Here is a 26,874-nt window from a genome sequence, read left to right as displayed (position 1 = left end):
ATTTTCTGCATAAATATTAACCTTTTCATAGCTACCATCAGTTCTGAAGAAGGATCACTGAACTTGAAACATTAACTGTGCTTTCTCTCCACAGATGCTGCCAGACCTGCTGAGTTTTTCCAGTAATTTCTGTTTTTCTTTTTGTTAAGAGAACCTGAGTCCTAATAGAGTTAACAGGCCAGCGATGAGGCTGCCTATTGTCCATTTTTGTGACTGCATTCCATCCAGGTTTGTGCTTATTCCTCAGATTAAAACACTTCAAAACTTCATGGGAAGAAACCAAACCTCACAAGACACCAAGAAAACACCAAATAACGTTCCCCTAAATGTTAAACCTTATAAGAAAAAGCCATAGGAATTTTTCCAACAGTCATGGCAAACACCACAAAGCTCGCTCTAGATGAGAACATCATTCCAGGGTTAATTCCAGGTGAACAAACACAATTCTGGTAAAATAAACATTCATAAGAATAATATAAAATTTATTTCATATTCAAAGTTTAAAATGCACTAATGTAAACATTATCACTTTGGAATGGAATGGATTTAGATACAGGATAAACTTATCCTTCCTGTCCCATCAAACACTTGTTTATCATGTATCTAAATCCATTCCATGGTGCAGAGTAATGCTCACTCTACACTTTCCCCTTTAAACTCTCCCAGGACAGGTACAGCATAGTGCTAGATAAAAAGTAAAACTCCTTCAACACTGTTTTCATCAAACATTCCCAGGACAGATACAGATTCGGGTCAGATAAAGAGTAAAGTTCCCTCTACACTATCTCCATCAAACACTCCCAGGACAGGTCTACCACTGGGTTAGAGACACAGTAATGTTCTTCCACACTTTCCCAATCAAACACCCCAAGGACGGTACAGCATCGGCTTGAGCAAAGTTCCATCCCGAATGTTCACATGTAGGCTGCTGAGTATCTTCACACATTAACGTATCTGAAGCTGAGTGAGAGAAATCAGATGAAGAACTCAGACCTGGTTCTGCAGGCTCGTATCTGAAGCTTGGTTATCAGGTTGTGATTTACAGAAAGCATCCTGGCGAGATCCACTTGTAACAACAAATTTCACTTTTAACAAAATGTTCAGGCTGTTTTCTGCTTTAACAGGAAAGAGGATAATAATCTGAAATACTCATTTCTGCTTAATAGATGGCAGATCATTTGCTTTGGTGGAAGTTTTAAGTGCTAGGACACCAAGGTAACATATAACAAGTTAGAAGTTATCAGAGATGTTCTGGACATTTTCACAAGGGGTTACAGAATAGCCCTTCCTTGTATCGATGTTGAAATGCAATTGTATTCAAAAGGCAATTCACTATCATTTTTATTCAACCTCTCTTTATTTAATCAATTTAGGTTAGAAAGCTCGTAATAATTTTTTAATACTTGATTCCTCTCAAAAATAAAAATTATACCCATCAGACCCAATCAAACTCAGTAGGTTGCTCACCTCAGCACTGTCCTTACATAATTCAAATGGTTTCATTTTTCAGACTATTACTGCCAAAGAGTGTGGGAGACATGCCTTTGTTTTAATATATTTTACTTATAAGTCAATTTGTTTTGAAAGATATTTCAGAAAAACAGTGCTAAGGAACATTATTCAGTAATAGATGCAGTTCCACCTGTGACTTCAGCATCACTCACATCACTTCGCACTTCTGAGATGAATCCATCTCTGTATTCGCCTGTCTACGTATTTTCTCTGTTTGAACAAAGACAGTTCTGGTAAAATAAACATTCATAAGAATAATATAAAATTTATTTCATGTTCAAAGTTTAAAATGCACTGCTATCCCAGGTAAGACTGACATAATTCAAACTTTGTGATGTAATAGATCAAACCCCTACCATACCACTCACATCGCACAGAATGCCAATAGACTAGATCTGTTCTAATTTACTGTAATCCTACAGAATCCCAATGACCCACAGATTTCCCATTCACTCATTATATTGAACACCAATAAACTGAATCTCTATTCACAATTATCATACAGAACACCAATGGAACACCTATTCATTTATTATATAGAATCCCAGTATACAAGATACCCTCCTTATCACCTCATCATATGGAATCAAAACAAACAATGTTCCTTTTTAATCATGCCCATCAGAAGGATCCCAATGGATCAGATTCCTTTCTAATCACTCCCATCATACAGAATGTGAGAAGCCCAGAACTCTTCCGAATCATGCCCATTGTATTCAATCCCTCTGGATCAGATCTCTTTATAGTAATGCCCATCAGACAGGATCTGAATGTACCAGATCCTTTCCCAATCATACCCATTATACAGAATTCCAATAGAGTAGATCTCTTCAATCTGATTGTACAGAATCCCAATGGACCAAGTTCTTATTTATTCCCATCATTCAGAATCCCAATGGACCAAATCCCTCTTTCCTTTCATCACACAAAATCCTAACATATCAGATCCCTTTTATTTAACTGCTTTCACACCAGATCACTTCTTATTCACTCCTCTCACAGAATTCCATTAGACTAGTTCTCTTCCAAATCAGCCCCATTATACAGAATCCATACAGTCTGGTGCCTATTTACTCCTGTCATGTACAATCCTAATGGATATGCCCTTAATAATTACTCAGACAGGAATGGCCAATGGATATTTTTTGTGATGAAGGGAGGTTTGTAGTCAAATTTCCCAGGGGTCAGTATTGGGACTCTTGCTTTTCCTGATAAATATTGATGATCTGGATATAGATTTGCAGAGAAAATTTCAAAGCTTGCAGATGATGCTAACTTGAGAGAATTGTAAACTGTGACAAGGACAGAGTAGAACTCCAAAAGGATACTGACAAGTTGGTGGGTGGACAGGTTGGTAGCAGACAGGGTTCCACGCAGAGAAGTGTGAGGTGATGCACTTTGTTCAGAAGAATATTGAAAGACAGTATAAATTAGGGGCTACAATTCCAAAGAGGGTACAGGAGCAGAGCGACCTAGGTGTATATGTTCACAGATCATTGAAGGTGGCAGGACAAGTGAAGAAAACAGTTAATAATGCATACAGCATTCCCAGCTTTATTAATAGGAACATAGCGTACAAGAGTAGGGAGATGGTGTTGAACTTGTACTTGTTAGACCTCAGATGGTGTATTGTGTACAATTGTTGGCACCCCTTTAAAGGAAAGATTTGAATGGACTGGAGACAGTGAAGAAGCAATTTACAAGAATGGTTCCAGGAATGAGAATCTTCAGTTATGAGAATAGAGAAAAAGGCTGAGAGGAGATTTGATTGATGCTTTCAAAACCATGAGCAAGCTGGATACAGTAGATAGGGAGAAACTGTTCTCACTTGTAAAAGGAACAAGAATGAGAGGGCATTGATTTAAAATGATATGCAAACAAATCAAGGGTATTGCAAGAAAACACTTTGTCACAGTAAGTACTTAGGGAATGAAATGAATTGCCTGAAAAGATTATGGAGGCAGGTTCAATTGAGGCAACGAAGAAAACATTGGATGATTATTTAAATGGAAATGGTGGGCAGTGATATGGGTAAAAGGCAGGAGATTGACACAAATGGCCTCTTACTGCACCATAACAATTCTGTAATTCTCGTGATTATCATACAGAATCCAAATGGATCAAATCACTTGATTAATAATCCCAGAGGCCTAAGCTAACATTCTGGGTTGTTGGTTCAATCTCACCACAGCAGGTGGAGAAATTTGAATGCAATTAATAATTCTGTAATATAAAGACCATTTTAGTAATCTGTCACCAATTGTTGTAAAAATCCATCTTGTTCATCAATGTCCTTTAGAGAATGAAATCTGCCAAAAGTAACCTAGTTTGTCCAACATGTGACTCCAGACCTACAATAATGTGGTTGACTCTTAACTGCCCTCTGAAATGGCTATGAAAGACACTTAGCTCAAGGGCAGTATTGGGATGGCAACAAATGCTGGCCTTTCCAGCGACACCCAAATCTCTCAAGAAAGATTAAACAAAAAATACAGAATTAAGTCGATCAGATCCCTTCCAAATCACACTCATCAAACAAAATCCCAGTCAAACTGGGTTAAATCACTTTCCATTCACCCGTTTTGTGTAGAATTTCAATGGACCACCTGTTCCCCAGAAACACCTAGGTATTACACTGTTAGGAATTTCAAGACACAAGTTAATGCAGAGCAACTGATACCAAAAACACTAGGATCCAATAAAAATCAGTGGCTTCAAGGACATAGAAATGTTCCCAAAAGGGAGACAAACGTTAACCATAATGACTAATAATATGGGATTGTTTACATTAAGTTTATAATTAACTAGGATGTGGACTAGTATTGATTGTGATGACACATAATTCATTTAGGCCATTCTAATGGAATGTATTTCAGCCCTGTAGCTTTAAAACAGTTCCAGGTCATACTCACCTGCTACTTCAGCTTTTCCGATCTTCACCAGACTCTCATAAAGCTCCTTGATGGGATGCTTGCCCAAGGTGATAATCCCATGAAGCCAGATCAGCAGCATTCGGTAACCATGCTCCTTATAGCTGTTACTTCCTGCATACAAAATGAAAATCAACAGAGGAAGGCTCACCTCGGGACAATTCAGATCAATGTTAACACAAATTTGAAACTTGATTTTTTTTAACTCATTAAGCATCTTTACTCCTTCTCACCTTATGCTCAGGAATGCACATGCTAACATTGCAAAAGGTATTTTCACTCTGAATCTAATCTGTACTGTCTCTGCACTGGGAGTGTTTGATGAGGACAGTTAAGAGCAAGGTTTACTTTGTATCTAATCTAATGCTGTATCTGTCCAGGAGTGCTTGATGGGGACAATGTAGAAAGAGCTTTACACTGTATCTAACCCCCATGCTGTACCTGTTCAGGGAGTACTTCAAGCAGAAAGTGTAGGGAGAGCTTTGCTCTGTATCTAACCCCATGCCATACCTGGGAGAATTTGATGAGGGCATTGTAAGATCATAAATGTTTAAATCTTTTCAGTCTTTTACATGGTGAAACAGAAAAAAACAGCAAATAAGCAGCTAAGTTGGGAAATTAGCTGTCAACAAATGTGGCTTTGAACTTATCAACAGAGTAATGTTCAAGACAGTGATTACCTCAACAGCCACTGATACCCATCCTTGACACACACAGTTAGTCTCAGGCTACCTTAAACTAAAGCAGGTCAGCTCTCAGTCATTGTTAAAAGCGTTATTTTCTTTATCAGTTGTCCCAATGTTACTTCCAAATTTGACAGACATCCCCCACTTTTTACTTGTAATCTTCTGCTCTTTGTTTCATGTACCTGTCCACTGAGTCTCCACAGCTTTGATGTGTTTCTTGGAAAAATCCCAGTGCTCTGCTAACTTCTTCCAATCGCCTGGCTTGAGGTGCTTTGTGGCCAAGTTCCAAAGCACAGACCGGACATGACTCAGATTCGGCACATGGTTGAATGGGAGACCCAGTACAGAGTCACCCTGTCCTTCAGCTGCAACTTGTGAAGTATCCTAGGGAAAAGAGCAGAAGGATATTCCCATCACAGTCTGGCACAGTCAGATAGACGGTAGTTATTGGAACTGGTGAAAGGTTTATGTGGAGGTTAATGGGCATTGGGCAGCATACTAAGTTAGTATAGGGCTTATGTACACTCTAATTGACAAAAGCTGCTTGCTATGGTAAGTGTCGTAACAATGATGTGTACAATATCATGACTGGGTGCATGTCACAGTCGCTTAATCTCCTGAAAAAGCTCTATTCAAATTATTTCCTTTCTCACATCACATAAATCAACTGAAATATTGTATATAACCTCACATCCATTTATATTCATCAGTTCCCTTTCTCAGTTGATGGGTTTCTAGCCAAAAACAACTCATGAACCATCACATTTCAACCTGACCTGAAAACAGCAGCTGATTTAGGTCAGATTTTCTGCATTTACTCTAGGCTCCACTGTGAGGATTGGCCTAGATTTAGTCAGGGAAACACAGGAATCAACACACAGATTCTGATCTCCTGGAATGAGAAGCAAACACTGTTTACTGCAGCTCAATGGATAATAGTTTTGCATCAGTCAAAAGGCCATGACTTCAATCCCTATTCCTGAGACCTGAACACAAAACCAAAACTAGCATTCCAGAGTGATACCAAGCCAGAGGGACAAACCAGTAAAACCCATGAGTGACAAACTCATCTTGTATACTTCAATATGGAGGACCAGTATCAGCAGTACATTAATTTTCAAGTATTACTGTTTTTTTAAACTATATTTTCTTCCTGGAAAAGCAGCACTGCACTGTTCAAGGTGTTGTCTTTTGAGATAAAACAGAGATCCTGTCTGCTTTCTTGGTTGGCCTTAAACAATCTTATGCATTATTCAGAGTCAGGAAAATTTTACCCAGATCCTGGCCAATATTATCCATCAACCAAACAGTTACAAATGTATGATTTGGGAGCAGAAATAAACTATTCAGTCTCTCCAGTGTGCTGTGCCATTCAGTAAGATCATGGCTGATCTGGCTGTGTTCTGAATTCCACATTCCCAACTAACCCAGACAATCTTTGACTCCCTTACCAACAGGAATCTACCTACCTCTGACTTAGAAATATTCATGATCCTGCCTCCCCAACTTCTAATGCAGAGAGTTCTAAAGTTGTACCATTCTTTGAGAAAAACGAATTCCTGTCATTTCTGTCCTAAAAGGCAGACCTTTAATTTTAAGTGTCCCCTAGTTCTGGTCTCACTCACAAGTGGAAACATCTTCTCCAAGTTCACCTTGTCAAGATCATTGAGGATCTTACCAACTTCAAAACAAATTACCTTTCACTCTTCTGAATTCTCAAGAAAACAAGCCCAGGCTGTCCATTCTTTCCTTATGAGATAACCATTCATTTCAGGCATCACACCACAAAACTACACCATTTAGGCAAAGGCAGATCAGGGAGGTAAATGCATGAGGGGTGGTGTAGAAGGGAAGGGCTGAGATTTTTGGGACACTGTGACCATATTTGGGAAAGGAGAAAGTTCTTCAGAAGAGATGAGCAGATCTGAGCAGAAAAGGAACTAGTCTCCTGGCTGACAGTGTAAATAATGCAGTGAGGGTGGATTTAAACTTTTAAGCCAGGGAGGGTGGGTTGTCAAATAAGCATAATTTTGCAAGTACCAGAGAGGGAAAAAAGGGAGAAGATGGTGAATGGGGGAAAAGGAACTGAAGGAAGACTTCAGTGCTGACAGTGAACAAAGAAATGATCACCTTCCAATGGGCAAGAAAGAGATGAGCTGCGTTAAAATGCATGTATGTGAATGCACAGAGTAGAGTGAACAAAACTGGGAAACTAGAAGCAGAAATTGTTCTAGGGCGATATGACATTGTAGCATTGATGGAAACGTGGCTCAAGCCAGTATAGAACTAGATACTTAACAAGGTGTAGAGCTGGATGAACACAGCAGGCCAAGCAGCATCAGAGGAGCAGGAAGGCTGACGTTTCGGGCCTGGACCCTTCTTCAGAAATGGGGGAGGGGAAGGGGAATCTGAAATAAATAGGGAGAGAGGGGGAGGCGGATAGAAGATGGATAGAGGAGAAGATAGGTGGAGAGGAGACAGACCGGTCAAAGAGGCGGAGATGGAGCCAGTAAAGGTGAGTGTAGGTGGGCAGGTAGGGAGGAGGTAGGTCAGTCCAGGGAGGACGGACAGGTCAAGGGGGTGGGATGAGGTTAGTAGGTAGGAGATGGGGGTGGGGCTTGAGGTGGGAGGAGGGGATAGGTGGGAGGAAGGACAGGTTAGGGAGGCAGGGACGAGCTGGGCTGGTTTTGGGATACGGTATGGGGAGGGGAGATTTTGAAGCTTCTGAATTAGAATCTATATGGTTAGAGGTGAGAAACAGGAACAGAGCAATGATCTTATTGGTTATTTAGAGACATAGAGTCATACAGCACCTAAACAGACCCTCCAACCCAACTTGTTCATGCCAACAAGGTTTTCTAAACTGAACTACTCCCATTTGCCTCTGTTTAGTCCATATCCCTTTGAATATCTCCTATCCATACACCTGTCCAAATGTCTTTTAAACGTTATAGACCTCCAAATAGAGGAGGATGCAGAAGAAAGAATTTGTAGACATTATGGAAATTTGCAGGACAAGTAAGATTGGGATAGTTGGTGATTTCAATTACCCTAGGGTAGGCTGGGAAAAAGATAAAATGTGGGGCATGGAAGAGGAAAAATTCCTGTAATGTGTGCAGAACTTTCTGGAACAATAGATTTCCAGTCCTACCAGGAAGAGGCTGTGTTGCATCTGATCCAAGGAAATAAGGCAGGCCAAGTGGAGAACATCAGAATGGGGAACATTTGGAATATAGTGATCATAACATAATAAAGTTCAATATTAAATTGGAAAAGGATAAAAAGTGGTCAATGATTTAGATCCCAGATTAGAAAAATGCATTTTGGTGGATAAAACAGTGGATGAAAAATGGGAGAATTTCAAAAGAGAGATGAAGAGGGTGCAAGCTAGGTACATACCCGTGAAAAATAAACATGGGGTATCCAAAGCTATAGTACCCTGGATGACTAAGGATATTGATGAGAAAGTAAGGAAAAAAGATGAGGCAACTGATGCAGGCTGGAATAATAATAGTAATAGAAATCAGGAAGAATGTCTCAAATGCAGGAAAGAAGCCAAGGCTAGAATGAAGGAGGCTAAGACGAAGTATGAGAAAAGGATGGCAGGCTGTGCTAAAATAAATAGTAAAATATTCTTTAAACATATTAATAATAAAAGATTAGCGAAGGATAAAGTGGGGCCCTTAAGGAACAAGCAGAGTAAGCTGCTCACTGAAGCAAAGGATATGGTAGAAGTACTAAGTGGATATTTTGCTTGTCTTTACCAAATTAGATAATGGTGACAATGGCCCAGTTGAAAACGTGGGTTTTGAGCAATCGAGCAGTATAGTGATAGATAAAGAAGAGGTGCTAAAAAGGCTGGCAGCACTCCAGGATGGGGTGCATCCTAGATTGCCAAGAGGGGTAAGAGAGCAAATTATGGAGCTGTTGACAGAAATTCTCCAGGCTTTCCTGAACACAGGATTAGTCCCAGTGGCTGGAGCATTGCAAATGTGGCCCTGTTGTTTAAGAAGGGGACAAAGGATAACCTGGGGAAGTACAGCCTAACATCAATAGGGGGAAAACTGATGGAGGCCATAATATGGGATAAGGCAAATATCCTCTTAGAGGAAATTAATACTAGACAGTCAACTTGGCTTTGCCAAGGGCGGGTCACGTCTGACAAATTTGATTGAGTTTTTTAAAGAGGTAACACAGGCAGTGAATGAGAGTACTACAGTGGAAATTATATATTTGGGCTTTCAGAAAGCTTTTGATAGGGTGTCACATGGCAAGTTGGTTAGCAAATTAGAAATGTTTGGGATTATTGGGTCCTTGGCAGAATGGATTCGAAGTTGGCTAAAAGGTAGGAAACAGAGAGTAAGTATAGATGGGCATTTCTCAGATTGGAGAGGAGTTTAAAGTGGTGTTCCTCAGGGATTGGAGTTGGGATCTTTTTACTGATTTAGAGGAATGATTTAGAGATGGGTGTTGAGGGCAAAATCTCTAAAATTTTTAAAAATTAATTCATGGGATGTGGGTGTCGCTGCCTAGACCAGCATTTATTGTCCATTCCTAATTGCCCAGAGGGCAGTTAAGGGTCAACCACATTGCTCTGGGTCTGGAGTCACATGTAGGCCAGACCAGGTAAGGATGGCAGTATCCTTCCCTAAAGGACATTAGTGAATCAGATGGGTTTTCCTGACAATCGGCAATGATTTCATGATCATCATTAGACTCTTAATACCAGATTATTATCTGCCATGATGGGATTCGAACCAAGGTCCCCAGAACATTACCTGGGTCTCTGTATTTATAGTCTAGCGATAACACCACTAGGCCATCACCGACCCAAAAAAGTGCAGATGATACTAAGCTGGGGAGAATAGTGAATCGTGAGGATGATGCTGAGCAACTTCAGAGCGACATTGACAAGTTGGCCAAATGGGCAGACACCTGGCAGATGAATTTCATGCAGAGAAATGCAACGTATTCTATTTTGATAGATAAACACAGACAGTCAATACAGGCTCAATGGTACAACTTTGAGGGGAGTACAGAAGCAGAGGGACCTCAGGGATCACATGCATGATTCTTCGAAGGTGGCCAGGCAAGTTGAAATACTTGTTAAGAAGGCTTATATGATCCTTGGATTTATAAATATGGCATAGAGTCTAAAAGCCAGGAAGTGATGCTACACCTCTACAAATCATTGGTCAGACCACATTTGGAGTATTGTATTCAGTTCTGGCCACCTTATTTAAGGAAGGATGTTAAAGTCCTGAAGAGAGTTCAAAGGTGACTTACTAGAATGATACCAGGAATAAGAGAATAAGAGAATACCAGAATTTAGATACAACAAAAGATTAGAGAGATTGGGCTTATTCTCCTTGGAGCAGAGGAGATTAAGAAGTGACTTTATTGAGACATTCAAGATTATGAACAAGTTTAACAGGGTAAAGAAGGATATTCTGTTTTCACTAATTGGTATGTCAGTATTTAGGGATCACAATTTCAAAATTGTCAGCAAGGCTGCTAGAAGTGAGACGAGGAGAAACTTCTTTACTCATAAAGTTGTTAGGATTTGGAATGCGCTGCCTGGGAGAGTGGTGGAGGCAGATTCCACAGGAGGTTTCAAAACAGAGCTGGATATATGTTTGAAAGGGATGAATTTAGAGGGCTACAGAGATAGGCTGGAGGGTGGGATCAGCTGGATAACTCTTTCAGGAGCCATTACAAACACAATGGGTCAAATTGCTTTCTTCTTACTGTAAAATTCTACAATTCTTTCAATCTAGTAAACAAGCAAGCAATAAATGCTGGTCCAGTCATTCAGCCAACATCCTATGAATGGATTAAAGAAAACTTTCTCTGAACATTCTCCAATGCATTTACATCCTTCTGTAAATAAGGAGACCAAAAACTGCATTCAAGATGTGGTCTCACAAATGCCCCGCATAACTTAAGCATAACCTCTTTACTTTTATGTTCAATTCCTCTCATAATAAAGAAGTGCATTCCATTAGGCTTCTTAATTGCTTGCTGCACCTGAATACTAAATTTTTTCCACTCATATACCAGAACACTGCACTTCACAATTCTGCAGTTGCTCCCCATTTAAATAACATTCTGCTTTTTTAAATGTTCTGCCAAAGTGAACAACTTCACATTTTCCCACATTATACTCCTTCTGCCGGATTTTTGCCCATTCCCTTTATCTATGTTGGTCTACATCCTTATTACATTACCTTCACAACAAACTTTCCTACCTGTCTTTGTGTCATCTGAAAATTTAGCTACCATACCTTCGATCCCCTCATGGAAGTCATTGATACAAATTGTAAAAAGTTGAGTGCCCATCACAGATCCCTGCAGGACTCACCGACTTCTGTAATCCAGTGCAGAACCATGCTTCTCTGATTTTTGATTTCTTTCTCCACCCATGACACTTTTGTCTCTTTGAGTGTGCGTTTATGTGAGAATTTGAAAAGTGTGAGTTATGAAGTTATAAATTAGCAATTCAAGTTTTTTCTTTGCAATCGGTTGAAAACAGTTTAATTATGATAAACAGATATTTTCTTGTTAATGAAACAAAATAACTGGTGTTATTTTCTTTTAATCTGCATTAGACTGTCAGGTAGAATTGGGCAATTTGGTGATTTAACCCAGTTTTCACATTTTGACATGACTCTGGGAATTGACTTCCAGTACACTACCCCAGTGAGTCCTGAATCCTGACACTAGATACTGCTATATTAAAATTTATTTTATTGTCCAGAGATCATAAGTTATATAATGTAAGTCCTTTCTCTTCCTTTCTAAACCATCGCCCAGATCAACACTAACTTCTTTTTGTGTATTATTCCATAACCCAGAGTGTCTGATCCACACCCTTCCTCTCCTCAGTTGGTGTGTCACAGTACAGAGGTCACAGCACACTGCGCCTCAAATCACCTTACCAGATTCCTTGCATTGAACCTCTCCATTTTTATAATCATGTCGATCAGCACAGCATGTTGGCTGCGCACAGCGAGATCCAGCGCTGTTTTCCCCTGCTATGGATGAATTCAGAAGTCATTTCATGTCACTGTGGCATTTGGTTCTCCATTTTTCGTTAGCTCAGTGGTTAAATGGTGCTGAGTTACAAGGATTAGCAGGTCATAAGTTCCACCCACCCACCTCATCTGTGCTGAGTTAAATGATTGCAGTTGGAAAGTTACAGATGGCAATATCTACAGAAGTGACAAAAAAAATGGCAACAAACATAAGAGAGCAATGTTCCCGAAACAGCAAGAAACGTGAAAGAATAGGACCCTAAGCCACTAATTGGATAGTTCCAATGGTAGGAAGCCTGTAAGGAGTAAACGGCAGGTACCCATGACTAACCTTGGCTAGCAACTTGGATTTTTATAGCAATTCCCATTAAATTTATCAATATTGTATCGAATTTCATTTTATGATTGACCTCAAACATATTCATCTGTCTGAGAATGGCAAACTCATTTTGCACAATTTATCACTGTTCTGTTGGCTGTAGTTAAGGTCATTCAGGCTACAGTGCCAAGCAACCAGTAAGGAACACCACTAGAATTATATCGGTGGGTCATTGAGACACCCCCTAGAACAGAGAAAGTAAGTAAATGTACTGCAGGTTCTTTACAATGAGGAAATAAGATGTAAAATAATGTTGCATGTCACCAAGGCTGATGACTGGGACCACTAGCAAATAAAGTCAAGGTGTGGATTTACAGATCATTGTGTGGGAACTCATTCACTATGGATAATTGTTTTTAAACAAAGTTCAAGCCCACATTTTTAATGAGGGCTTAATTTCAGTTCAGCACACTCATTTTCGAGGTATGTTCAGTGTTGAACATAGAACAGTACAGCACAGTACAGGCCCTTCGGCCCACGATGTTGTGCCAACCTATTATCCAACTAAAATCAATCTACCCTGCATACCCTACATTTTACTATCCTCCATGTGCCTATCCAAGAGTTGTTTAAAAGTCTCTAAAGTATCTGACTCCACCACCAATGCCGACAGCGCATTCCACACGCCCACCACTCTCTGTGTAAAGAACCTACCTCTGACATCTCCCCTATACCTTCCTCCAATCACCTTAAAATTATGCCCCCTCATAATAGTCATTTCCTCCCTGGGAAAAAGTCTCTGGGTATCTACTCTATCTATTCCTCTCATCATCTTGTACACCTCTATCAAGTCACCTCTCATCCTTCTTCGCTCCAATGAAAAAAAGCCCTAGCTCCCTCAACCTTTCCTCATAAGATCTGCCCTCCAGTCCAGGCAGCATCCTGGTAAATCTCCTCTGCACCCTCTCTAAAGCTTCCACATCCTTCCTGTAATGAGGTGACCAGAACCGAACACAATATTCCAAGTGTTGTCTAAACAGAGTTTTATAGAGCTGTAGCATAACCTCACGGCTCTTAAACTCAATTCCCCTGCCAATGAAAGCCAACACACCATACGTGTTCTTTACAACCCTATCAACTTGGGTCGCAACTTTGAGGGATCTATGGATGTGGACCCCAAGATCCCTCTGTTCTTCCACACTGCTGAGAATCCTGCCATTAACCCTGTATTCTGCATTCAAATTCGACCTTCCAAAATGAATCACTTTTCCGGGTTGAATTCCATCTGCCACTTCTTTGCTCAGTTCTGCATCCTGTCAATGTCCCATTGCAACCTACAACAGCCCTCCACACTGTCCACAACTCCACCAACCTTCGTGTCATCGGCAAACTTACTAACCCACCCTTCCACTTCCTCATCCAAGTCATTTATAAAGATCACAAAGACTAGAGGTCCCAGAACAGATCCCTGTGGCACACCATTGGTCACCAAGCTCCAGGCTGAATACTTTCCGTCTACTACCACCCTCTGTCTTCTATTGGACAGCCAGTTTTGTTTCCAGACAGCCAAATTTCCCTGAATCTCATGCCTCCTTACTTTCTGAATGACCCTACCATATGGAACCTTATCGAATGCTTTGCTAAAATCCATATATACCACATCCACTGCTCTACCTTCATCGATGTGTTTTGTTGAAGCTGATTTCCTAAAATTCTAGGCGCATTAATTACTGTTTTTAAGTTGTTGCATTGTTTTGGAACTTTGGGGACAATAAAGATCAAAACAACGGCACTTTAAAAAAGGAGGAACACAGACACGCGAAGTGGTTCAAATGGAGAAAGAAACCTATACTGCTGTCTGACCCAGCAATAACCTGCACAACTGCTGCCTTTGCTGTTTGGCTTCAAGTATCTCTGGATATTGGACTTTGTTCTAAGGAAAATAAACAAACAGCGAAATTCACAGCTGATCTTGGAGAAACCTGTGTGGGGAGGCTCACAGCAGAGGAGCAACTAAGTGGCTAGTTTTAAAGTGTAACCTTACAGTTTTTTTTTGTAAATCTACAATAGTGAGTAGAGTGGGTTATTTTCTTTAATTATATGTTCTTATTGAGATCTGTTTCTTGATTAAACTTTAAAAATATAAAAACATAGGTACTAAACTAGCCTGGAGTAGTGTTTTTAGAGCAGTAAGATTGCACTATTTTCTGGGTCTGTAGATTGTTAAGGTGTAAAGAGCGATGTGCTCTTCCTGTTGGATGTGGGAAATTAGGGAGAGTTTCCATGTTACTGATGAATTATCATAGATCATCATAGAATCCCTACAGTGTGGAAACAGGCTCTTCGGCCCAACAAGTCCACACCAAACCTCAGAGCATCCTACCCAGATCCATCCCCCAATGATCCCTGAACACTATGGACAATTTCGCATGGCTAATCCACCTAGCCTGCACATCTTTGTACTGTGGGAGGAAACCTGAGCACCTGGAGGAAACCCACGCAGACATGGGGAAAATGTGCAAACTCCACACCACCAGTCGCCCAAGGGTGAAATCAAACCCGGGTCCGTGGTGCTGTGAGGCAGCAGTACTAACCACTGAGCTCCCGTGCTGCATGTCTGCAGGGCGTGTGTTTGGTTGTGAATCCCATCAGATTGCATGGATCGGTTGGAGCAGCAGTTAGAGGCAATGAGGAGTTTACAGGAGCAAGGGGGTTTGATGATGGCAGTTGCAGTGAGGGAGATAAACTGAAGATACAGTTAGGTAGATGGGTGACGTCCAGGAAAGGTAGGAGAGGGAGGCAGGTAGTGCAGCAATCTTCTGTGGCTATCCCCATCTCAAACAAGCATGTTGTTTTGGAAAATGTAGGGGGTGATGGACTCTCAGGGGAATGTACCATCGACAGCTTAAGTTTCTGGTACCGAGACTGGCTCTAATGTAACGAGGGGTACATCAGGTTCCAAGCCATCAATTGTGAAAGAGGACTGTCTCGTCAGAGGTACAGACAAACATTTCTGTGGCTGACAGCACGACATCAGAATGGTGTGTGGCCTCCCTGGTGCCTGGATCAAGATTGTCTTGGAGACGGTGCAGAATATTCTCAAAGGGGAGAGGGACCAGCAGGAGACCTTTATATGCATTGGAACAAACAACACAGGAAGAGAAAGGGATGAGATTCTGAGGAGAGAATATAGGAAGTTAAGCAGGCATTTAAAATGTAGGGTAGTAATATCTGGATTACTCCCGGTGCCAGGAGCTAGTGAGGGCAGGAATAGGAGGACAGAGAGGACAAATGCGTGGCTGAGGAGCTGGTGCAGAGAAGGATTCACATTTTTGGATCATTGGAACTTCTTCTGAGTTAGAAGTGACCTGTATAAGAAGGACGGATTGCACCTGAATTGGAAGGAGACTAATATGCTGGTGGAGAGATTTGCTAGAGCTGCTCAGGAGGATTTAAACTAGTAAGGGGGGATACCTGGGAGATTGTGAGGAAAGATCAGTCTGAGACTGGTGCAGTTGGGAAAAGGAGTAAGTCAAACAGTCAGGGCAGGCAGGAACAAAGCAGAGAACGAGGTAGGACTGACTGATAAATTAAACTGCATTTATTTCAATGCAAGAGGCCTAACAGGTAAGGCAGATGAACTCAGGACATGGTTGGGAACAAGGGACTGGGATATCAAAGCAATAACAGAGATGTGGCTTAGAGATGGACAGGACTGGCAGCTTAATGTTCCAGGGTATAGATGCTGTAGGAAGGATAGAAAGGGGTGGGGGGATGGGATGTTGGCGGAAACAACAGAGGAGAGAGGGTGGCATTTTTGATTAGGGATAACATTTTGGCTGTACATAGTGGGGATATTCCCGGGGATACGTCCAGGGAAGTTATTTGGATGGAATTGACAAATAAGAAAGGGGGTAGTCAGAGTAGAAATGACAGAATATATCGGATGAATACGTGGCTGAAAAGGGAAGGGTTTCAGATTCCTGGGGTATTGGGACCAGTTCTGGGGGAGGTTGGACCTGTACAAATTGGATGGGTTACACCTGGGCAGGACTGGGACTGATGTCCTAAGGGGAGTATTTGCTAGAGCAGCTGGGGAGGGTTTAAACTAATATGCCAGGGGGTTGGGAACCTATGTAAAGTGTGGTACAGGTGGGAAAAGGAGTAAGTCAAACAGTCAGGGCAGGCAGGAACAAAGCAGAGAACGAGGTAGGACTGACTGATAAATTAAACTGCATTTATTTCAATGCAAGAGGCCTAACAGGTAAGGCAGATGAACTCAGGACATGGTTGGGAACAAGGGACTGGGATATCAAAGCAATTACAGAGATGTGGCTTAGGGATGGACAGGACTGGCAGCTTAATGTTCCAAGGTATAGTTGCTATAGGAAGGATAGAAAGGGGGCAAGAGAGGAGGGTAAATAGCATTTTTGATTAGGGATAACATTACAGCCATACATATGGAAGATATTCCTGCGAATACAACAACTAGGGATAAATCCCTAGGGCCTGATAATCTACATCCCAGAGTACTTAAGTAAGTGGCTCTAGAAATTGTGGATACATTGGTGGTCATCTTCCAGGATTCTATAGAGTCTGGAACAGTCCCTGCAGAGTGGAGAGTGGCTAATGTCACTCCAATATTCAGAAAGAGAGGTAGAAAGAAAACAGGGAAATGTAGACTAGTCAGCCTAATATCGGTAATGGGGAAAATTTTTGAATCCATTATCAAGGAGCATTTAGAAAGCAGTGGCAGGATCAGACAGTCAGTATGGATTTATGAAGGGAAAATCATGCTTGACAAATCTGTTGGAATTCTGTGAAGATGTAACTAGTAGAGTTGAAAAAGGGTAACCAATTGATGTGGTATATTTGGACTTTCAGAAAGCGTTTGACAAAGTCCCGCGTAGGAGATTATTGTGCAAGATTAAAGTGCATGGGATTGGGGGAAGTGTATTGAGATGGATAAGAAACTGGTTGGCAGAGAGGAAACAAAGAAAAGGAATTAATGGGCCCTTTTCAAATTGGCAGGCAGTAATAGTGGGGTACCACAGGGATTGGTGCTGGGACCCCAGCTATTCACCATATATATTAATGATTTGGATGAGGCAACAAAATGTAACATCTCCAAGTTTGCAGATGATACCAAGTTGGGTGGGAGGGTGAGCTGTGATGAGGATGTAGAGATCCTCAGCATGATCTGGACAGGTTGGGTGAGTGGGCAAATCAATGGTAGATGCAGCATAAATTGAATCAGTGTGAGATTACTCACTTTGCCAAGTAGGGTTAAGGAGAATCCAGAGGGATTCTACAAATACATCAAGGACAAAAGGGTAACTAGTAAGAGCACTGGGCCCCTTAAAGATCAGCAAGGCCACCATCGTGTGGAAGCACAGCAGTGGGGGGAGATACTAAATGAGTAGTTTCCATCAGTGTTTACTGTGGAGAAGGATACGGAAGATAGAGAACATGGGGAAATAAATAGCAACATCTTGGAAAATGTCCATATTACAGAGGAGGTGCTAGACGTTATAAAATGCATAAAGGTGGATAAATCCCCGGGACCTGATCAGGTGTACCCTAGAACTCTGTGGGTAAGCTAGGGAAGTGATTGCTGGGCCCCTTGCTGAGATATTTGTATCATCAATAGCCACTCGTGAGGTGCCGGAACACTGAAGGTTGGCTAATGTGGTGCCACTGTTTAAGAAAGGTGGTAAGGAAAAGCCAGTGAGCCTGACATCGGTGGTGAGCAAGTTCTCGGAGGGAATCCTGAGGACGGGATTTTTATGTATTTGGAAAGACAAAGACTGATTAGAGATAGTCAACATGGCTCTGTGCATGGGCAATCATGTCTCACTAACTTAATTGAGTTTCTTGAAGAAGTAGCAAAGAGGATTGATGAGGGCAGAGCAGTGGCCATGATATATATGGACTTCAGTAAGGCATTTGACAAGGTTCCTCATGGTAGACTGGTTAGCAAGGTTAGATCACATGGAATACAGGGAGAACTGTCTACTTGGATACAGAACTGGCTCAAAGGTAGAAGACAGAGGGTGGTGGTGGAGGGTTGCTTTTCAGACTGCAGGCCTGTGACCAACAGGTGCCACAAGGATCGGTGCTGGGTCCACTGCTTTTTGTCATTTATATAAACAATTTAAATGTAAACATAAGAGGTATGGCTAGTAAGTTTGCAGATGACACTAAAATTGGACGTGTAGTGGATAGGGAAGGTTACCTCAGAGTAAAATGGGACCTTGATCAGATGGGTCAATGGGCTGAGGAGTGGCAGATGGAGTTTAATTTAGATAAATGTGAGGTGCTGCATTTTGGAAAGACAAATCAGGGCATGACTTATACACATAAAGGTAAGGTCCTGGGGAGTGTTGCTGAACAAAGAGACCTTGGAGTACAGGTTCATAGTTCCTTGAAAATGGCGTCACAGATAGATAGGATAGTGAAGAAGGCATTTGGTATGCTTGCCTTTATTGGACAGTGCATTGAGTTGAGGAGTTGGGAGGTCATGTTGTAGCTGTACAGGACATTAGTTAGGCCATTTTTGGAATACTGCATTCAATTCTGGTCTCCCTGCTATAGAAAAGATGTTATGAAGTTTGAAAGGGTACAGGATAGATTTACAAGGATGTTACCAGATTTGGAGGGTTTGAGTTGTAAGGAGAGGCTGAATAGGCTGGGCTATTTTCCCTAGAGAATCGGAGGCTGAGAGGTGACCTTATAGGGGTTTATAAAATCATGAGGGGCATGGATAGGGTAAACCGACAAAGTCTTTTCCTGGGGTGGGGGAGTCCACAACTAGAGTGCATAGGTTTAAAGTGAGAGGGGAAAGATTTAAAACGGACTCAAGGAGCAATTTTTTCACAGAGAGGGTGGTGTTTGTATGGAATAAGCTGCCAGAGGAAGTGATGGAGGTTGGTACAATTACAACATTTAAAAGGCATCAGGATGAGTATATGAATAGGAAGGGTTTAGAGGGATATGGGCCAAATGCTGGCAAATGGGACAAGATTAATTTAGGATATCTGGTCGGCATGGACGAGTTGGACCGAAGGTTCTGTTTCTATCCTGTGTCTCTCAATGACTCTATGTCTCTATGGCTGAACTTAGAGTCATAGAGATGTACAGCATGGAAACCCTTCGGTCCAACTCGACCATGCTGACCAGATATCCTAAATAAATCTAGTCCCATTTGCCAGTATTTGGCCCATATCCTAGTAGGAGAGACTAGGATTTAAGGGCACAGCCACAGACGACCCTTTAGAACTGAGGAGGAATTTTTTTCAACCGGGGGTGGTTAATCTGTGAAACTCAATGCTGCAGAGGGCTATGGAGCCCAAGTGATTGAGTGTATTTAAGATAGAGATAGAGAGGTTTTTGATCAGCAAGTGGATCAAGGGTTACGGCAGACTGGGTGGGTGGTGGCACAGGAATGGGGTTGAGAAATATATCAGCCATGATCAAATGGTGGAGGAGACTTGATGGGCCGAATGACTTAATTCTGCTCCTCTATCTTATGGAGGCTCAGTTTGCATGTCCAAAGATCCCTGAAGGCAGCAGAACAGGTACATAAGGTGGTTCAGAAAGCATACAAGATACTTGCTCTTATTAGTCAAGATACTGGTGACAAGAGCAAGGAGGTGTACAAAGGTATGAGGGACACAGATCAAATGGATAGGGAGAAACCCTTTCCCTTACTAGAGGGGTCAATAACCAAGGGGCACATTTCTGTCTTTGTAAGTATTAAGAGTCATACTAGGCTTGAATTGTTAACTCATTTTCTCTGTCCACAGATGCTGCCAGACCTGCTGAGTTGCTCCAGCATCCCTATGTTTGAGACAGTTTTAACATAAGGTATAGGAGGTTTAAAGGGGATTGGGGGAAAGAAGTCAGATACCAGACGGTGGTGGGAGTCTGGAATTCACTGCCCATAAAGGGTGGTAGAGGCAGGAACCCTCAAGACATTTAAGTAGTATTCAGATGAGCGTTTGATCCGACACAGCATACAAGGTTATGGGCCAAGTGCAGCAAAATGGGTTGACAATAGATTCATGATTGATGACCTGTGTGGGCACAATAGGCTGAAGTGCCTCTTTCCATGCTGTAAAAACTCTGAAGCTTATCCTAGTGTTTGCAGCACTCACACATCGTACAATCTGACAGAATGTTAAAGTTGGTAGGTGTATTGTGCCAATCGCTGTTAAATTTTGGAGTGTATTGCTCCTTCTCACCTTATCCTGAAGCTGTAAATTGATGTTAGCTTTGAGAAGCATCTCCACAATTGCGAACTGTCCCCTCTCCACTGCCAGATGTAAAGCACTCTGCTGCTTCTGCAGATGGAGAGAAAAACAGCACCTGTGACATAGACAATATCCAAAGCAATGGCTCCTCTAAGCTGCATGCAATGCTCATGCACAGCACATCCATCAGGTACCATGTAGGCCCACTATCAAGTTACCCTGTTTAAGGGACTGCACAGGTGCAAAGTGTTAAATATGCTGGCCATCGAATCAATAGGCTGTATACACAAAAGAAATCCTCATGTTAGACTGGTTAGCAAGGTTAGATCACACGGAATACAGGGAGAATTAGCTATTTGGATACAGTACTGGCTCGAAGGTAGAATGCAGAGGATGGTGGTTGAGGGTTGCTTTTCAGACTAGAGACCTGTTACCGGTGGTGTGCCACAAGGATCGGTACTGAGTCCACTACTTTTCGTCATTTATATAAATGATTTGGACGTGAACATAGGAGGTATATTATTAAGTTAATTGGAGGTGTAGTGGACAGCAAAGAAGATTACCTCAGAGTACAATGGGATCTGGATCAGTGTGGGCCATTGGGCCAAGGAATGGAAGATGGGAGTTTAATTTAGATAAATGTGAGGTGCTACATTTGGAAAGGCAAATCAGGGCAGGACTTATACACTAATGGTAAGATCCTGGGGAGTGTTAATGAACAAAGAGACCTTGGAGTACAGGTTCATAATTCCTTGAAAATGCAGTCGCAGGTAGACAGGATAGTGAAGAAGGTATTTGGTATGCTTGCCTTTACTGGTCAATGCTTTGAGTATACGAGTTGGGAGGTCATGTTGCGGCTGTACAGGTTAGGCCACTTTTGGAATACTGCGTGCAATTCTGGTCTCCCTGTTACAGGAGCGATGTTGTGAAACTTGAAAGAGTTCAGAAAAGATTTACAAGGATGTTGCCAGAGTTGCAGAGTTCGAGCTATAGGGAGAGGCTGATTAGGCTGGGGCTATTTTCCCTGGAGCAGAGGCTGAGGGGTGACCTTATAGGGATCTATAAAATCATGAGGAGCATGGATAGGGTGAACAGTCAAGGTCTTTTCCCCAGTATGGGGGAGTCCAAAACTAGAGGGCATTGGTTTCAGGTGAGAGAAGAAAGATTTAAAAGGAACCTAAGGGCAACTTTTTCACACAAGAGGGTGGTGTATGTATGGATTAAGCCGTCAGAGGAAGTGGGGAGGCTGGTACAATAACAACATTTAAAAGGCATCTGGATGGATATATGAATAGTAAGGGTTTAAAGGGATATGAGCCAAATGCTGGCACATGGGACTAGATTATTTTTGGATATCTGGTCGGCGTAGATGAGTTGGACTGAAGGGTCTGTTTCCTTGCTGTACAACTCTATGAATAGAGGGAAAATTAGTCCCAATATTCCTCAAAGGGGAAAGCTGGGGAGTAAAGGAAGAGGACTGAAGCACATTTATTATCGGTACATACATTGCAGGAATGTCCATTGTAGGCACCCACACATATTCAGGACAAGGATTACAGTGACATTCACTGGAGGGAGACTAATTGCAAGCAGGTATAATATGGTTTTATGCATAATAAATGTGCATTGCAAACATTTCCTTATTACAGACAATGACATAAACACACAATACAATGGACTTTCCTATCTGAACTCTGAATTCAAACAGTGTCAATCAATCTTTTTATGACATAGTAGTTTCTTTGCTAGCATCATACTGTACACTTTTTACAGATAGCATTGAAAACTTTTTGAATAATCATTACAGTTTTGAAACTACTTGAACATTAAAATCAAACTGTTCTGGGTTGATGGATTAATAAACGTCAGATTAATAAAAGTCAGTTCTTTCACCATTTCTTCTGAAAGAGTACCCACATTCTCCTTGTAATACTTCCACTCTTCTCATGAACAATGAACTGCAAGATGTATGGATACAGAATAGTGGTAATGCCACTGGAATAGGCTAATGATCTGCGGTTCGAATGGCAGATGATCAAAGTTGAATTCAGTAAAAATCTGGTATAAAAAAACTAGCCTAATGGCAAGCACATAACCACCATCAATTGTTGTAAAAGCCCATCTTTTCACTAACGTCCTTCAGGGAAAGTCTGATCTACACGACAACAGACCACAGAAATACGGCTCATTCTTAACTGTCTGCTGGGCAATAAATGCTGGCCCGGACATCCTACAAACACATAAGATAAGAACATGTAGTATGCCAAGTGTAACACAGAACATACATAACACATTATGTACATGACAACATCATGAATTTTCAGCATCAATTTAACAAAGAACCATGGTGAGTTCTGAGTTAGGTACTGATTGTTCTATTAGATTCTTTCAGTGATTAATTAACAAGATAATAGCCTTCATCTGATACAGCACTGATACATACTTCATATCTCCATTTGATATTCTCCCTGTCGTTAAGTCCTCATGAAGGAAATAAAAACTTCAATGCAACAATACAAATCTACCCCAACATTCCCTTCAAATAAAATAATCAATGTCTATCCTGAAACTTAAGAACCAACTGGATTTGAAGCACAGAGGATAAGTCTTTGAAAAATGATCTGAACTTTAACTACAACCTGTTGAATGATAGCTTTGTTCAGGATAATTGTCCAAAAAAAATCATAATTACTGAAATGTCAGGGCAATCTTGACCCAGGAACTAGATGCCAGAAAACAGTGCCTTTAACCAGTTATTGCCAACTGATACAAACACACCAATGAACATTACAAAAGAACATGACTGCAAAACAAATTGGTGGAGCAAACAGGGCCTAGAAACTGTATGATTACATTGTTAAAACAAATCATACAAACATAGGAACAAGGATTATGAAAAGGCCATTTGGTCCTTCGAGCCTAATCTGCCATTTATTAAGATCATGGCTGGTCAGACTGTTACCTCCAATCCATACTCAAGCCTACCCAATAACCTTTTTGTTTAATTCATTTGGGAGGTCACAGCGAGTATTTATGCCCATCCCTAGTTGCCCTTGAGAAGGTGGTTGAGCACTTCTTGAACCGCTGTAGTCCACCTGTTGTGGGTTGAGCCACAATGCTATTAGAGAGGGATTTTGACCCAGCAACAATGAAGGAATGGTGATATATTTCCAAGTCAGGATGCTGAGTGGCTTGGTGGAAAACTTGCAGGTGGTGATGTTCCCACGTATCTGCTACCCTTGTCCTTCTGGATGGAAGTGGTTTGGGTTTTGAAGATCCTTGTCTAAGGATCTTTAATAGAATTTCTACAGTGCATCTTGTGGATGGTACACCCTGATGCTATTAGTATCAGAGGTGGAGGGAGTGGAGGCTTGTGGATGTAGTGCCAATGAAGAAGGCTGCTTTGTCCTGGATTGTGTCAAGTTTCTTGAGTGTTATTGGAGCTGTACGCATCCAAGCAAGTGGGGAATATACCATCATACTCCTGACTTGTGCCTTATAGATGGTGAACAGGGAGTCAGGAGGTGATTTTTTTTATTGTGAGCCTAATTGCCCTCTCATCCACCTTCTTCCCCATTTTATGACATTCATTGAAACAGAAGAAATACGCAAAGCTGGATTTTTTTAAAAAATTAACTCAGTTATTAACCATTTCACTCCAGTTGGGTTTTAATTTATGAATTGAAGGTGCACAATACCTAATGTTCATAAAAACCTACATGGTCACTGATGTTGATGTCACATCCAGCAGCTATCAGTAGCCTGACAAGCTGTGCAAAATTGTGTTTCACTGCAAGGTGGAGGCAGGCATTCTGTTAATTGCAAGATAAAATGACAGTTATTCTCAGTGCGTGAAACAGTCTTCTTTATCCATCTCCTCACCCTACCCTCAGAAAGTCAGACCAAATCAGACACATTTAAACGTCCATATAGCCAATCCATGGGAAATAAACCCATAGACTATGTCAGGCTAACTTTGAGATGCATGGATTAACATAAAGTGTCACCAGACATGAGTAGTCTCTAGGGTGTAGCAGGTTGACCATTCTGCATGCTTCCTCCTGTATCTTATCCCCAAATCCTTTTACTGCTTTTCTGAAGCTCTAATACCTCATTTAAATATCTAGTCTTCAAATAAACAAAAGCAAAATACGATAGATACTGGAGATCTGAAATAAAAACAGGAAGTGCTATTGAAGCTTAGTGGGTCTGGCAGCATTTGTGGAGAGACATCAATAACATTTTGAGTTCAGGATAACTGTTTTGCTGCACAGTCATACTGGACTTGAAACAATAACTGTTTCTATTTCCATGAATGCTGCCAGATCTGCTGAGTTTCTCCAACAGCTTCTATCTTTATTCGTTATTCTACATGGGTCAGCATAGCCAATGAGCACGGTATTGAAATAAAGGGGTGAAGTAGCTGAGCCGAGCCCTGTTACCATCTGACATCTATGACTTTACCAAAATGGAATCTGATCAGAAGTGGAAATTCTGGTTGATTTATATTTCATTCTTCTCTAGAAAGTTTCTGTAACTAATTTTTGCTTGACTGAGATTAGTTAATTAAGCACAGATTTGGGGTCAAAACCTGAGTTTATACAGTGGTGAAGAAGGTTTCATTCTTACCTGACCTACTGCATTCATATCGATCCCTTCTTCCACCAATAAATGACAGACATCTTTATGTCCCTGTTTTACTGCGTAGTGTAGAGCATTGAGGTTTTGCTGATTAAGGAAGCAGGAATTAGATCTTTATTTGGACACAGCAAATCTACAGGTAATTACACAGTGATACCCTGTATCTGTTCACCAAAGTTGGCTCTTTATTGGTAAAATACAATACTTAAATGGCAATTCTTCTACACCCATAAAAAAGGGGATGGCCTGATCCTTTCAGTATCCCACTAGTCACTGGAAATTGGAGATGCAAGCAACAAAGGTACAGCTGTTATTATGGGCGACTTTAATCTGCATTTGGATCAGGCAATTCAAATCAGTAACAATACTGTAGAGGAAGAATTCCTAGAGTGTGAATGAGACTGTTTTCTGGATCAATTCACCGAGGAACCAACTGGAGAACAGGCCATCTCAGACCAGATATTGTGTAATGAGAGAGGAATAATTGGCAATCTAAGTATGTGAGACTCCTGGGGAAGAGTGACCATAATATAATAGAATTCTTCATTAAGATGGAGAGTGACACAGTTGATTCTGAGACAAAGGTCCTAACTTTAAATAAAGTATGATGGTATGAGACACAAGTTAGCCATCATAAATTGAGGAAAGTTACTTAAAGGGGTGACGGTGAATGGGCAATGGCAAACGTTCATAGACTGCATGGAGGAACTGTCACAATTGTTCATTCATTTCTGGCACAAAAATAAAAAAGGAACAGTGGCCTGAACATGGCTAACGTGGGAAATTAGGGATGGTATTAGATGCAAGGAAGGAGTATTCAAATTGACCAAGAAAAGCAGCAGGCATGCGGATTGGGAGCAGTTTAGATTTCAGCAAGACAGGCAAAGGGATTGATTAAGAAAGAGAAAAAAGTACAACTGTAAACTTGTGGGAATGCACAAACTGATTGTAAAAGCTTCTCTAGGTATGTTAAGAGAAAAAGATTAATGAAGACAAACGTAGATCCCTTACAATCAGAAAGAAAGGAAATTATAATGGGGAACAAAGAGGTGGCAGGCCATTTAAATACATATTTTGGTTCTGCCTTCGTAAAGGACACAAATAACGTCCCAAAAAATGTTGGGGAACACAGGATCTAGTGAGAGGGAAGATTGAAGGAAATCAGTATTTGGAGGAAATAGTGTTGAGGAAATTGATGTCATTAAAGGTAGATAGATCTCCAAGGCCTGATAATCTACATTCCAGAATGGTCATCTTTCAAGACTCTTAACAATTTCTATAGATTGCAGAGTAGCTAATGTAACCTCACTATTTTAAAAAAGAGGTAGAGAGAAAACAGGGAATTATAGACTGATTAGTCTGACCTCATTAATGGGGAAATGCTAAAGTCTATTATATTAGATTAATAGCACAGTACTAGAAAATAGTGACAGGATTGGATAGACTCAGCATGGATTTATGAAAGAGAGATCACACTTGACAAACCTACTGGAATTTTTC

At 41.1% G+C, this 26,874-nt stretch overlaps 1 protein-coding gene across 6 annotated transcripts in view; it reads right to left on the bottom strand.

Moving 5' to 3' along the window:
* Positions 1-465: 465 nt before the first annotated feature.
* The window catches only part of LOC109914407 (ankyrin repeat and death domain-containing protein 1A-like), a 41,756-nt gene continuing 15,347 nt past the window's right edge, over positions 466-26,874 (bottom strand). For 3 of the 6 annotated variants that reach the window (XM_048620477.1, XM_048620482.1, XM_048620483.1), the window contains 7 exons: positions 25,363-25,461; positions 24,453-24,545; positions 20,725-20,823; positions 12,067-12,162; positions 5,311-5,512; positions 4,425-4,556; positions 466-1,742 (listed from right to left, as the gene is read on the bottom strand). In XM_048620477.1, coding sequence (XP_048476434.1) covers positions 1,666-1,742; positions 4,425-4,556; positions 5,311-5,512; positions 12,067-12,162; positions 20,725-20,823; positions 24,453-24,545; positions 25,363-25,461 — 798 coding nt within the window. In that variant the 3' untranslated portion in view covers positions 466-1,665. The remainder of the gene's footprint in view (positions 1,743-4,424; positions 4,557-5,310; positions 5,513-12,066; positions 12,163-20,724; positions 20,824-24,452; positions 24,546-25,362; positions 25,462-26,874) is intronic. The other 3 variants (XM_048620480.1, XM_048620479.1, XM_048620481.1) reach the window with 3 other exon arrangements.

The sequence above is a fragment of the Rhincodon typus genome, chromosome 46 (genome assembly GCF_021869965.1).
Source record: "Rhincodon typus isolate 14 chromosome 46, sRhiTyp1.1, whole genome shotgun sequence".
Classification (NCBI taxonomy): domain Eukaryota; kingdom Metazoa; phylum Chordata; class Chondrichthyes; order Orectolobiformes; family Rhincodontidae; genus Rhincodon; species Rhincodon typus.
Note: the sequence above shows the minus strand (reverse complement) of the source record. Positions and strands in the feature narration are given on the sequence as shown.